At 37.0% G+C, this 12,209-nt stretch overlaps 1 protein-coding gene across 6 annotated transcripts in view; it reads left to right on the top strand.

The window, feature by feature from the left end:
* dyrk2 (dual-specificity tyrosine-(Y)-phosphorylation regulated kinase 2) overlaps nucleotides 1–2,344 on the top strand; it is a 41,885-nt gene extending 39,541 nt beyond the window's left edge. For all 6 annotated transcript variants that reach the window (XM_086009233.1, XM_086009237.1, XM_086009232.1 and 3 more), the window contains one exon: nucleotides 1–2,344. This exon is cut by the window's left edge and continues 699 nt beyond it. In XM_086009233.1, the coding sequence (XP_085865359.1) occupies nucleotides 1–903 (903 nt within the window). In that variant the 3' untranslated portion in view covers nucleotides 904–2,344.
* The last annotated feature ends 9,865 nt before the right edge of the window (nucleotides 2,345–12,209 follow it).

The raw sequence follows: 12,209 nt of genomic DNA, 5'->3' as shown, positions 1-12,209 counted from the left end.
GAATTGCTGAGCATGAATCTTTATGAGTTGATCAAAAAGAACAAATTTCAAGGGTTCAGCCTGCCATTGGTTCGCAAGTTTGCACACTCAATTTTGATGTGCTTGGATTCTTTACACAAGAATAGAATTATTCATTGTGACCTTAAACCTGAAAATATTCTGCTGAAACAGCAGGGGCGAAGTGGGATTAAAGTGATAGATTTTGGCTCTAGTTGTTATGAACACCAACGTGTATACACTTACATACAGTCACGATTTTACCGTGCACCTGAAGTGATCCTTGGAGCTCGCTATGGGATGCCTATAGACATGTGGAGTTTGGGTTGTATTCTGGCTGAACTATTGACAGGCTACCCTCTGTTGCCTGGAGAAGATGAAGGGGACCAGCTTTCTTGTATGATTGAGTTGCTGGGTATTGCGCCACAGAAGTTTTTAGATCAGTCAAAACGAGCCAAAAATTTTGTGAGTTCCAAAGGTTATCCCCGTTATTGTACTGTTACTACTTTGCCAGATGGCTCAGTAGTTCTTAATGGCGGACGGTCCCGAAGAGGAAAGCTTCGTGGCCCACCAGGGAGCAAGGACTGGGTTGCAGCATTGAAAGGATGTGATGATCCTCTCTTTCTTGACTTTCTGAAACAGTGTTTAGAATGGGATCCTGCATTGCGTATGACACCCAGCCAGGCACTGCGACACCCCTGGCTACGGAGACGCTTACCAAAGCCTCCAACTGGAGAGAAAGCTTCAACAAAGAGAGCAACAGAAAGCAGTGGTGCTATTACATCAATTTCTAAATTGCCTCCGACTTCAGGCTCATCATCAAAACTAAGAACTAATTTAGCACAAATGACTGATGCCAATGGGAATATTCAACAACGAACAGTGTTGCCCAAGTTGGTTAGCTGAGTTTGATTAAATCTATGCCAGGAATGCGAGGAAATGTATTACCGCATCACTGAGCCTTATTCAGTTGAAATTTTGTATTTTTTAGAACTTTGTTATTATTCATCATTGGCATTTTAAGCCCCACTCTGTTCTTAAGGACTAGGAGCAGTTTTGTTTTAGTGATTGCTGGGGACCGTGCATTATTGGAAGTTGGTTTTTCATACATTGAGTGTGAAATTTATTACCTATTCATTTTGTTGGCATATGAACAATGTATGTCAAATCATATAACATTTAAAGCTGTCAAAAAGATGTTACTATTCCTTTAATATGACAAAACAATGACAGATGGATGATGAGCCAATATTGGGCATTTGTTCTTGTGGAGAGTGGCTTTTACTAGTCAGTAACAACTGTAGATCTTGCATTTACTTTTAAAGCAAAACTATGACAAAGCCCTCTATTTGGAGTGCCATGGGATCTAGTTTTCAATGCCTCATTATTCCTATTGTAAATGCCCTTCCTTGTGCTACCATTGTATCTTCAGTTTTTCAAACTAAGCTGACAAACCAGAAAACGTATCTCTTTACAAATGATTTTTAATCTTGGTATGATATTGGTTGGCAAATCTCTTGCTTTTTTAAACACGTTTCAAAATTAGTGTCAGATCATTTTGGAAAATTGAAAGATTTTTATTATCTCCTGTCTCAGTTCCTCTGCTGATGGAAAGTAGTCTTATTCAGGCACTGGCTATTGACAATGGAAGGAATAGAAGTCAATTGTATGACATAGGAATTTGTTCAAGGGGAAGTATTAGTGAGTAATAATATAAAGAGATGGGTGAAGGAGAAATGACTTTTTTTTATAAAAGCTGGAATGTATTGAAGTAACTAAATGTATTGACTGCATTATCTGAAGGAACCTGGATTGGTCATAAATAAGTGAAATATTGATCTTAATCTAAGCTAAATTTAAACTTTTCTTAGTTGAAAGACTAAAATTCAAAGCATGGTCCCCAGTTAGGCTGGTATAAAACAACTTACAATTTTTGCCAAGTATACGCATTTGGAATTTCGGCCCTGCCCGCTCCACACACTTAAATTGAAGAATCCAGATCTTCAAATGTTTTTGGCAACGTTTCTATTTCTGTCGAGATTTTATATGTTTTTAGAGAGAAAAATGAAAATTAGTGATACAAAATTGAACCTTTGCAGCACTCTGATTGGGTTTAAGCCAATAAACCTATTGTACTGTTACAGAAATGAAATCTGATTTTGTGTATTTAAAATGTATGTTGCATTGTCTTAGTGCAATATTTCAAAATAGCAGAATATCCTTTTGTAGTACTTTAATGCTTTGTAATTTTTTTATTGAATGTTATGTTGTAACTGTACAGTGTCACTGAAATACCACTACAGAGATTATCGCTATGTATTGGGTTTATAAAATGTTACCAGAATGATATTTTTGTACTTGAATTGGCTTGAAAGCTATTCTGAGCATTCTATGTACGTTCACTTGTTGAGAAACATCTCCAATCAAAGCTTTACTTCTATTGCACAATTTGTAATGAACTGTTGCTAGTTATTACAGCCCATTTGTTTCTATAAGGGAGGTGGTAAGCTTTGGCTCCACGTGGTGTGGATTGATTAGTACTGGATAGTAATGGCTCAGATGGCTACATTACAAGTAGCTAATTTTAGAAACCAATTCAGTCTCGTAGGTGGCTTGTCTGAAGATACCTATGGTACGTGCTCTGACTTGATAACAATTCATTGTCATGCGGTCTCAGGTTATAATATGAACAGAAGTTTTATGACTCAGTTCTGCACAGCATTGGTGTTCAGAACCATTAGAGTGCATCACTACAACAAAAATAATCAACAGTACGATGTAAGATTTTTATAGGCATATGAAACCTTTTTTCTCACAGCAGGCAAATTGTGCCCTTGGTGTTAACTGTGTGCCTTTTGTTATCAGTGCCATGTTGTAGGGTTTACATGCAATTGATGAATCCTTTGATACTGGGCACACTAGTAATGTAGCAGTTTACATGGCTCCATTGTTATGGTCTGGAAAGGGAATAAATGCAGATTAAAAAAAAAAAAATTTAAGCAAAATTCATTCAACCCTAAAATGTATAACATTAAAACACTAAAGGAAGATCTAAGCTATAGGTTCACTTCATTAGCTGCTTAAGAAAAGCTGTAACCAAAATAGAAGTACAACTACAAGTTTATAGAGGGACTTAAAGGATCCAGTGATCTTTTGTTTTTCAAGCTATCCTTCTGCAGCATTTTCTTTTCTAAATTAAAATCTGATGGGAAGAAAAAAAGCATTTGGGAGCAATGGCAGGGATGCTGCAATTGACCTCTGCCCTGGATTATAGAGGGGGTAAATCAGTCCGGGTTCTCTCTGCTAGTTAGTTATCTAGTGACCACAGGATGATGTATACGCTCAGTTGTGATTGAGCCTGTGGTCGAATAGTATGCTGACACTCCAGGTCCAAGCTCACCAATGAAGCTTGACTACTTGCACAAGGTTCCAAAGGGCACCGTGAAAACCTACTCCAATAAGAAGTCAATGCCTTCAGGAGAACAGTGGGGAGGAAATTGGTGACAAATAAAGGGGGAAAAAGTGACACTTCAGGGTTGCGGGGGCACAAAGTAATTTCAAAATTGCTACTCTTAGCTTCAGCAATTAAAACAAACAAAATTTTAAAAATTGGAAATCAAACAAAAGATGTTGGAAAGATGTCTGCGGTGGTCCACATTGATTATCCATTTTTGCAAAGTACTCCATGTGCTGCTCTCTCTCTTTCAATATGAGGGAAGTTATTTCATGCATTGTGTGTAGAGCAGTATCTTAAAGTAACCTGAACTAAACTGATGGATTATAACACTAATGTTCCAAACAGAATTTGCTGCAGTCCACATTCCCAAATTGAAAATGTACTTTCTGGGTATACCGTAACTAGATGAATGAAGCTAAAAGGGTCATTTGCATTTAAAGGGGAAATTTAATCTGCTGAATGACACAATAACCCTAAATGGTATAAACGAAGATACCTATCTGCTCTCTGTTTTCTAGTCCTTTCTTGCTACTCTGGCTTTTATATTCCAGAACCTCTGCTTAATTGTAATGATATCTATCTCCCTTTCTGATAGTTTGGATCATGAAGCATTACAGCACATTACAGGTCCCTAAAGTATCTGCCCTTTTTGAAATTGATAGATTAAGGCTTTCAACTAATCCCCCAAAATGTATAGACCTCTTTGTTAAATGTTGTTATGCATTTGAATGTACTGCAGCCAGTGTACACAATTGTAAAGATTAATGGCTGGTGCTAGTTCTCCTTTTTGCAATTACTTGTGTTAATTGCTTATCTAAACAGGTCATGTTAAAATTATTCACTTTTAGATTCCAGCCAGTGCAGGTGCTATATTTAGACTCCCTTAAGCTGCCCATATATTGTGTGCACACAATTTTTTACCTCTACTCCCTCCCCCTCCCCCCAACAAATATAGTTCAGGTACCATAGCATGCTTTGTGCACTCCTTAAGTATGCATCAGGGAGAAGTTTTTGGTTTAATTTTAAAGTGGAAATACGCTTATATACTTTAGTGCATTCTTGAGCGGTAAAGGTGGCCTAGCTAGTTCTTTCAATTTTGTCTTCAATAATGTCAAACAGCTTCCTCGGAAAAATGGTTAATCTAATGCATGAGGGCAAAAACAAGGTTTTTTAAAATTTACCTCAAGGTTTTTTAAAAAAAAAATAAGAAAAACCCAGGTATTTGGTATGTACCAAAGTGCATTCCTTTTCACATATCTAACTATATGTGTGGCCAGAAAATTAGTGTCCAAGGCATCTGGAGGAGGCCTGTTCACTTGACCTCTGGTATCGCGCCATGACCAACTTCATGTGAAATCTTGAATCCACCACTGTTAATTTCTAGTTTTGGATGAAACTGAAAACTTTTTAAATGATTTTGTAAACATTGTGGCATGTTTCAAGTGAAGTCTGTATGATAAAACTTCTCAATTGCAGAAGAATATATGACTGCAACACAAGACTGGTGACTTTTTTAGTTGGGTTAATATCTGTATCTGATTGCAGTATTGCCCAACCTGACACTTGTAGCAATTTTTGTTGATAGCATATGAGCACAGTTCTGCTAAAATGTGTGAATTTCTATTACAACGGGCATTTAGTGTTCTGGTTACTCTGCCCAGCTATGACTGCTCTAACTGAGCAATGGCAGAGGTTAGTTTTAAGATGAGCACCAAACTAGATGTGTGTTTATAATATGCTGCAGTTGTGTACTGTACATAAGTGAAATGTTGAACGAATGTTGACTTTGTATATATGTATGTAAAATTCTTGTGAAATGCTGTCGCCACTTGATGTGTTTTTAGTGGATCCTAGTGGCCAGTTTTATGATACTGTATGTATTGTACAGCTGATGACAGAAGTATGACTTTTTTTAGTGAATATTTGGTTAAAATTATTGTGGCCCAAAATTCATTTCAAAATAAATTTTATGTCCGAGTTTATAAGAAACATTGCATGTTGCCTTTTTTATTTTGGATGTAAATTTTATGCAGTATACATTTTGCTAGAAAGATTTTGGATTGAAACAATATATTTAGAAACTGCTTTGTAATCTTTTTCCCTGCCTAAGAAAAAAAAATGAAATACTGTGCAAAAGTATGTTTGCTGATCTTTTGTTTTGAGCCCTTAACTAGGATTATTTTAAGTAAAGTAATTGGTGCAAATAACCACCTAATCTTCAGAAGCACCATTTACTTTATATTTAATATGAATAATTCCACTGCATCATTGCTTATACACCTGATCTGATTTGGCACTAGACCAGGTAAGCAGAAATGAACTGGAAACACTATTATAATAAGAATATGCAAATAAAACGCTAACTCGGCTGCTAGCATTTAAAGCCATTCTGATGGTGAATGTTCCCACATGTTATTTCATGGGATAGTCTGCACTGATTACTGAGTCTGGGTCCACTCTGAGAAATTACTAGCAAGAGAATGTAGTTTTGAGTAGAGTTAATCTGAAGCTTGAAGGGTGAGGGGAACACTTGATGGAATTAAGTTGAGTAGACTGGGTCTATAATTCTCTGGATTTTAGAAGAATGAGAGGTGAGCTCATTGAAACACAAAATTCTTAGCGGGCTTGACAGGGTAGATGCTGAGAGGCTGTTTCCCCTGGCTGGAGTCTAGAACTAGGGGTCATAGTCTCAGGATAAGGGGTTGGCCCTTTAGAACAGAGATGAGAATTTTCTTCACTGAGGGTTGTGAATTTTTGGAATTCTCTACCCCAGAGGGCTGTGGATGCTCAGTCATTGAGATTATTCAAAACTGAGATAGATCGGTTTTTGGACACTAAGGAAATCGAGTGATTTGGAGATAGGGTGGTAAAGTGGCGTTGTGGTGGAAGATCACTTTGATCCTATTGAATGGCGGATCAGGCTCGAGGGGCCATATGTCCTCCTCCTGCTCCTATTTCTTATGTAATACAAAATGACTAGCTGGGTGAAATTTGATTTATATGGTTTAGTGGTGTAGAAATGGTGCCCTATTTTATATGTGAAGGAAGCTCAATCACTTGGGGCCAAAATGTAATATCATTGTCAAACATCACTTTTTATAGTAACCTCTAATATAAAACACAACAGGATGAAAAGTTTGCAACCCAAGGCTTAGTTAGATGTGGACTGCGTCAGTGTTTTGCAATGCTTGACAAATGTTGTCTTTGCTGCTTTAAAAATATAAATTATGTAAATTTTAAGATAAATCATTCAGACTCTGAATTGAGGTGCAGAATGGGATGGCATATTTATGAAGCCATTTGGTCATACCTTTTTTTCCTTTCTATTTACAAGGATACAATACAATAATGTAAATTGAATTGGTTGTGCATGATGTCTTCGTAATGGTGTAGGACTACTAATGAAACCAGGTTTGATGAGCACTTTTGCATGGAAAGTAACCTTTTAAAATATCCAAAACCAAAAAATTGAGAGCCTTCAGAATGGCTACAACTTCAGTGATGATTCCAGATCTAATGCTCAAATAGCTGAATTCTCACTGATGGACTTGGCATTTTATATGGGTTATAAATGCACTGAAACTCTTAAGATGCTCCAATTATTAAAAGACTTTAAGCAGGATTATTTTAAGTATTGGCTCTGCTGTACAGATGTCTGGGCATCTGTTGACTCTTTACTTGGGAACACCCACTGATACTGCATATTAAACAAAATATTAGTGTCCAAGTCTGTAAAAATAATGAGTCTTTGTTTTACTTTTCCCAATTAAATATGTAACATGTTCCCCTTTGAACTGAGTGGTAGCTTGTGCAAATCTGGGAAACTCTTATTAGTAAAAGTCTGTTTAAGTTCCCGAGCCATTGCCACAAGCAGGAGAAATTGGTAGGTGGAAGTGGCGTAATCTTTTATGGGCTAATTGAGTTTTTTTTTAAAGAATGCAAGTATTCATGTGATTCCTCTTGCCGAGTTGTTTTGGAATTTCCTGCACAATCCCATGTTTACTAAATGTTTTATTGGCAGAGGTTGTTTTCTTTGCTGTAACAGAGCACAATAAACATAGAAACAATAATATTCACTCAGCAGATTTAAATTGATCTGTAGCAGAACAATGGCTTAGGGGAAGGGTTAAAAAAAAGCCATGTGGTTAACAGGCTTTTTTTAAGTTGCAAAAGTTCTGGTTTTTATTTTTTACAATCAATCGCAAGGTTCTGGTTGTCCTTGTTTACAAAAACTAAATTAAATCAATGCAGCTGTAAATGATTAGGTTTTTCTTCCTGTATAATGTAGTTCATTAGTTGATGTCATATGACTTTGACTGTTACAATAGCTGGTTAGAGAAATTACTGAAATGTTGGTTTAGATTTTAACTGCTATGCAATCCACAGGCACTATACTACAAGGGTGATTTACAGATGTTACTGCTTTGTTTATAGAACTGTAATATTTAGGTTATTCATTTAATTGCATTTTTAAAAATGTTACAGTGCAATGATTTCCTGGAGAACATTCATCATGATAGAGGTATGGCTTTTAAATATTAATAACTAAAGTTTAAAATTCTGCTGTGTACATACCTGGCATTTAATAAGCCATTTGCTATTGGTTTGTGAGATTATGTGCTCCAATGTAAGAGGATATTGATCTCATCCTGGATGCAGTCATCCTTTAATCCCTTAATGAAGCCATTTTAACTTGGCAAGGTGGACAATTTTCTTTACTTCCTTTTATGTGGCAGAACATTGTAGCTTGGTAGACTAGTTAATAACTGGTGAGCTACAGCAATCTGCAGCATATTGTGCCCAAATATAGCATGACAAGATTCATCCTGTACCTAATTTATACATCTCTCCGGAGACATACTAGTCTGGATTCTGCTTGTTAGGCAGGCTTGGCATTTGCATGCTTTGATGGTCATTCCTGTGGTTTAGAGTCTCCAGATGCCCATGGGTGCACAGTTGAATTTCAGCCAAAAGTGGTGCTATAAACAGCAGCCTCTGTATCTGTAGTTGCTCAGACTTAGATTTTGATTAGGAGCTACTTAAAGTTGCAAGAAGCCAATCTAAAATAAATTTTAGTGTAGGTTTAATACTTCTAAGGTGTGTTTCTTCATATAGCTGAAATTTAGATGTTGAGGCCCAGTGCATGAAGTTTAAGGATATCGTTTCCTACATTACAATAGTGACTGCACTTCAAAAGTACTCCATTGGCTGTAAAAAAGCTTTGGGACGTCCTGAGGCCATGAAAGGCACTATATAAATGCAAGTCTTTTTTTCTTTCTTACTCATTTTGACCTTTATTCACCAAATTGCTTTTCTTAATTGACATATGATTTATCTAGACTCATAATTTCCATTTTGCTGTACATGATAAAATACCTTGCAAATTATTAGTGGCAGTTGTGAAAATTCTTTGTTGGTTTAATGTACTGTAATCATTTTACTGCTCCCCTCCTCCAGAGTAAATAATTAGATGTCTGGTATCCATTTCTACCGTCAGGATCCAAGGATGTTTTAAAATTAAAAGTGAATAATAATCATCAATAAATAGTTGGTGGTAGAATACCAAAACTCCAAATGAAGGCATTATTATCATGGCCATAATATGGAATATTGTGCCCAATAGTCACAATGAAATGTGTAATCTGGAGAAAAAGGTATTGTTTTAGCACAATTAAACAGTCATCAAGGGCTAATATATTGGTTGAAGATCGAAAACGGATTGAGATTTTTCCGTTTCTTGTAATGCACATAGTTCTATTCACTCATACTTGGGGCTGTGTTCTTTTTGTGCAAATAACAGAAGGTAACTGCAGTGCAGCATCGGATGAAATTTAAAAATGGGGATGGAGCAACCATAAATGACATTTTATTGTGGGAAATCTGGGCTATTTGAGACATTTCAAAGAGTGATCCAAATGATCTGTAGGATGGTACAGGGATTCTGGGCCTTTATTAACAACCATTTGAAATATTTAAATCAATAAAATAAAATTCAAACATAACTTTTGGCAAGACTTCTTGCAAACGTGAGTTCCTTGAAAAGAGGATTATATAGACATGGGGGGGTGGGGGAAGCAAAAGTTACCCACTTTTGATGTATAAATAGAAGACACAAAGCAAACCTAAGGAAATTAATTTTGAAATAAATCTTCAGACCAAATATACCGAGCTATTTTTGTAAATGTCTGGGACATTTTAAACTGCTGTAAAAGAGATTACAGAGATTTAGTGATGCTTCCTTGTATTTAATAATATTCAGGTAGAATTTAATTTCAGCTTGATGTTGAACAAAGTGAAGTTCCCAAGGTAAAGCCACAGACTAATTAACACTTTTTTTGAAAGGCATTATTTTTCCTCAAAATATAAATGGTGTTTCAGGACTACATTGTGTTCTAGAAAATGACTACTACTGACAGGGTCACTGTTTATATTTTTTTTTAAAACACCCACAGAAATCACTGTGTTCTTGGCAAAAGATATCATGAGGGAAAAAATGAAATACATTTTACCCTAAGGTTTTATTCACAATGGCCTAGAAATTCGGGTCTCCAGGGGTGAGTATGCACGGGGTACTCGCCTGTAAGCCCAATGGAAGTGCCGGTTTCCTGCATGCGCGGGAAACCGGCACTTCCGTTCCTCTGAAAGAAGGGGTTCAGAGGTCGAACGCGTGCGCAGGAGAGGCTGCGTGTGCGCATCGAACTTAGTTTTTTTTTACAGATTTTCCCGGGAGGGTAAGTCTCCAGAAGTTAGAAATGTAAAAGGCAGGCGTAAGGCCTCCTTTTTACAAGGTAAGTGGTGAATTAATTAAAATTAAAACATTTTTTCCACAGGTTTATTATTTTTAAATACTTTAAAGCAAGGTAAGTTTATTTTTAGCCCCATTAGAAAATAAAATAATTTTTTTCAAAAATTTAAATTATTGTTTAAAATAGTTATTTCATGTAATTTATAGTTTATTTAAAAAATGTGATTTTTAAAAATTTATTTGAAGATTTAGCGCTGTTTTGGGGCCGTAGTATTTATAAGTTTGACAGCTCTTCCTGTGAGACTTATGAATGAAGCATTCCCTGCTCCGATTGGCTCCCCATGGCCCACGTGATCCCAGGGGACACATCGAACTAACTGCGCCCCTGGGATACGGAAGCACTGCGCGCCGGCAGCTGGACCAGGCCCCGGATCGGAATTCCACACGGGCCCACAGCTCAACGGCCGGCACGCAAGGTAAGTGCAGGTCGGGGGCTTGCACCCGCGGGAAGCCCCCGACCCGAATTTCTGGGCCAATATATTTTTCACTCCTATATTTGCATCTCTCAACTAAAACTGCAAGTTCACTTAACTTGAAACTGTAGCTGTGCATTAGCACCACATTTGCTTTTAAATGTAAGTTGAAACCTTGTGTTTTTCCTAGCCTGCATAATAATTAGGTGTATAAATGGCCACGACATTTTTGAAAAAGAAGTTAATGAAAAGCAACTTGTTTACTCGCAACTTCCGTGACCCTTCACTACTACAGTTAACCTATTGTAACTCCAGCATTTTGTTTTTCACTCCTTGTAATTGTGGTGAATTTAAAGATAAAATTATATATTTTTTGCAAGAATGATTTTCCACAGTAACTATATATTCTTAGTTGTTTCCGTTAGTTTCCTGGTCCTACCATAGCATTATTGGTCTTAATTACAGTCATTCTTGTGCAACATTGACCTCCAATTTATTTCCACAGGGTAAAAATTCTAGACTTAATACATTATAAACGCACCAATGTTTAGGGACCCAATAGCATTGTAGACCCACATGAAATACGAGACCTACAAATGTGACCCTCAGATTAAGGGAGCTGGTTTCAGCTGGTCTTGTGCTTTGACTGATACAACAATTGGATTTTCGCATTACACAGCAGAGCCCAGTACAACCACCATCTGACTGTAATAGGGGTAGAGGGACACATGGAGGTCAGTCTCCCCAGGCAGATTTTTAAAAAGGCAATGCAACAGTACTTTGAGGTACTCATAATATAATATTTACACATTTTGCTATAGTTTACAAAACCTTAAATATGTTACAAACTCGAACCCAGGGATATATTAAAATCAAATTTAATGGCATTCAGAACTTACTCTGTTATGTAGGACTGTAAAAGTTTACAGCATAGAAGGAAGCCATGATTTATCTTGCTGCTCTCTGCTAGAGCAAGCCAAAACTAATCACACTGCCTTGCACTCTCCCCATGGTCCTCTGCTTTAAACATACAATTTTACTATAAAAGATGCAATGGTCTCTGACTTAACCACGCCCTGCGGTAAAGCATTGAATGCTCCAGCAAACCTCTGTGAAGACATTTTGCTGAACCCCTCTTCTCACTCTGACAATGCTAAATAGTATAGATGCATTTAAGGGGAGGCTAGACAAGCATATGAGGGAAAAGGGAATAGAGGATTATGCTGATAGTTAGATGAGGAAAGACTGGCGGAGGCTCGTGTGGAGCATAAACGCCGGCATGGACTGGTTGGGCCGAATGGCCTGTTTCTGTGCTGTATATCCTATGTAATCCTATGTAAATTGATAGCTCATCATTGACTCCTCTATCAGAGGAAATTGTCTTCCCCTATTGTATATCAAAACTCTTGATAATTTTTAAAAGTTCAATTAAATCTCTTGGCCATCTCTGCTCCAATGGAAACAGTCCCAGTATTCCAAGTCATTCTTCATAACTATCGTTTTCCATCCCTGGCATGATCCTGGTGAATCTATGCTG

The sequence above is a fragment of the Somniosus microcephalus genome, chromosome 16 (assembly GCF_052327205.1).
Source record: "Somniosus microcephalus isolate GS21.2 chromosome 16, FLI_Smic_1.0, whole genome shotgun sequence".
NCBI classification, from domain to species: Eukaryota; Metazoa; Chordata; class Chondrichthyes; order Squaliformes; family Somniosidae; genus Somniosus; species Somniosus microcephalus.
This window is presented reverse-complemented; position numbering and strand designations above follow the sequence as displayed.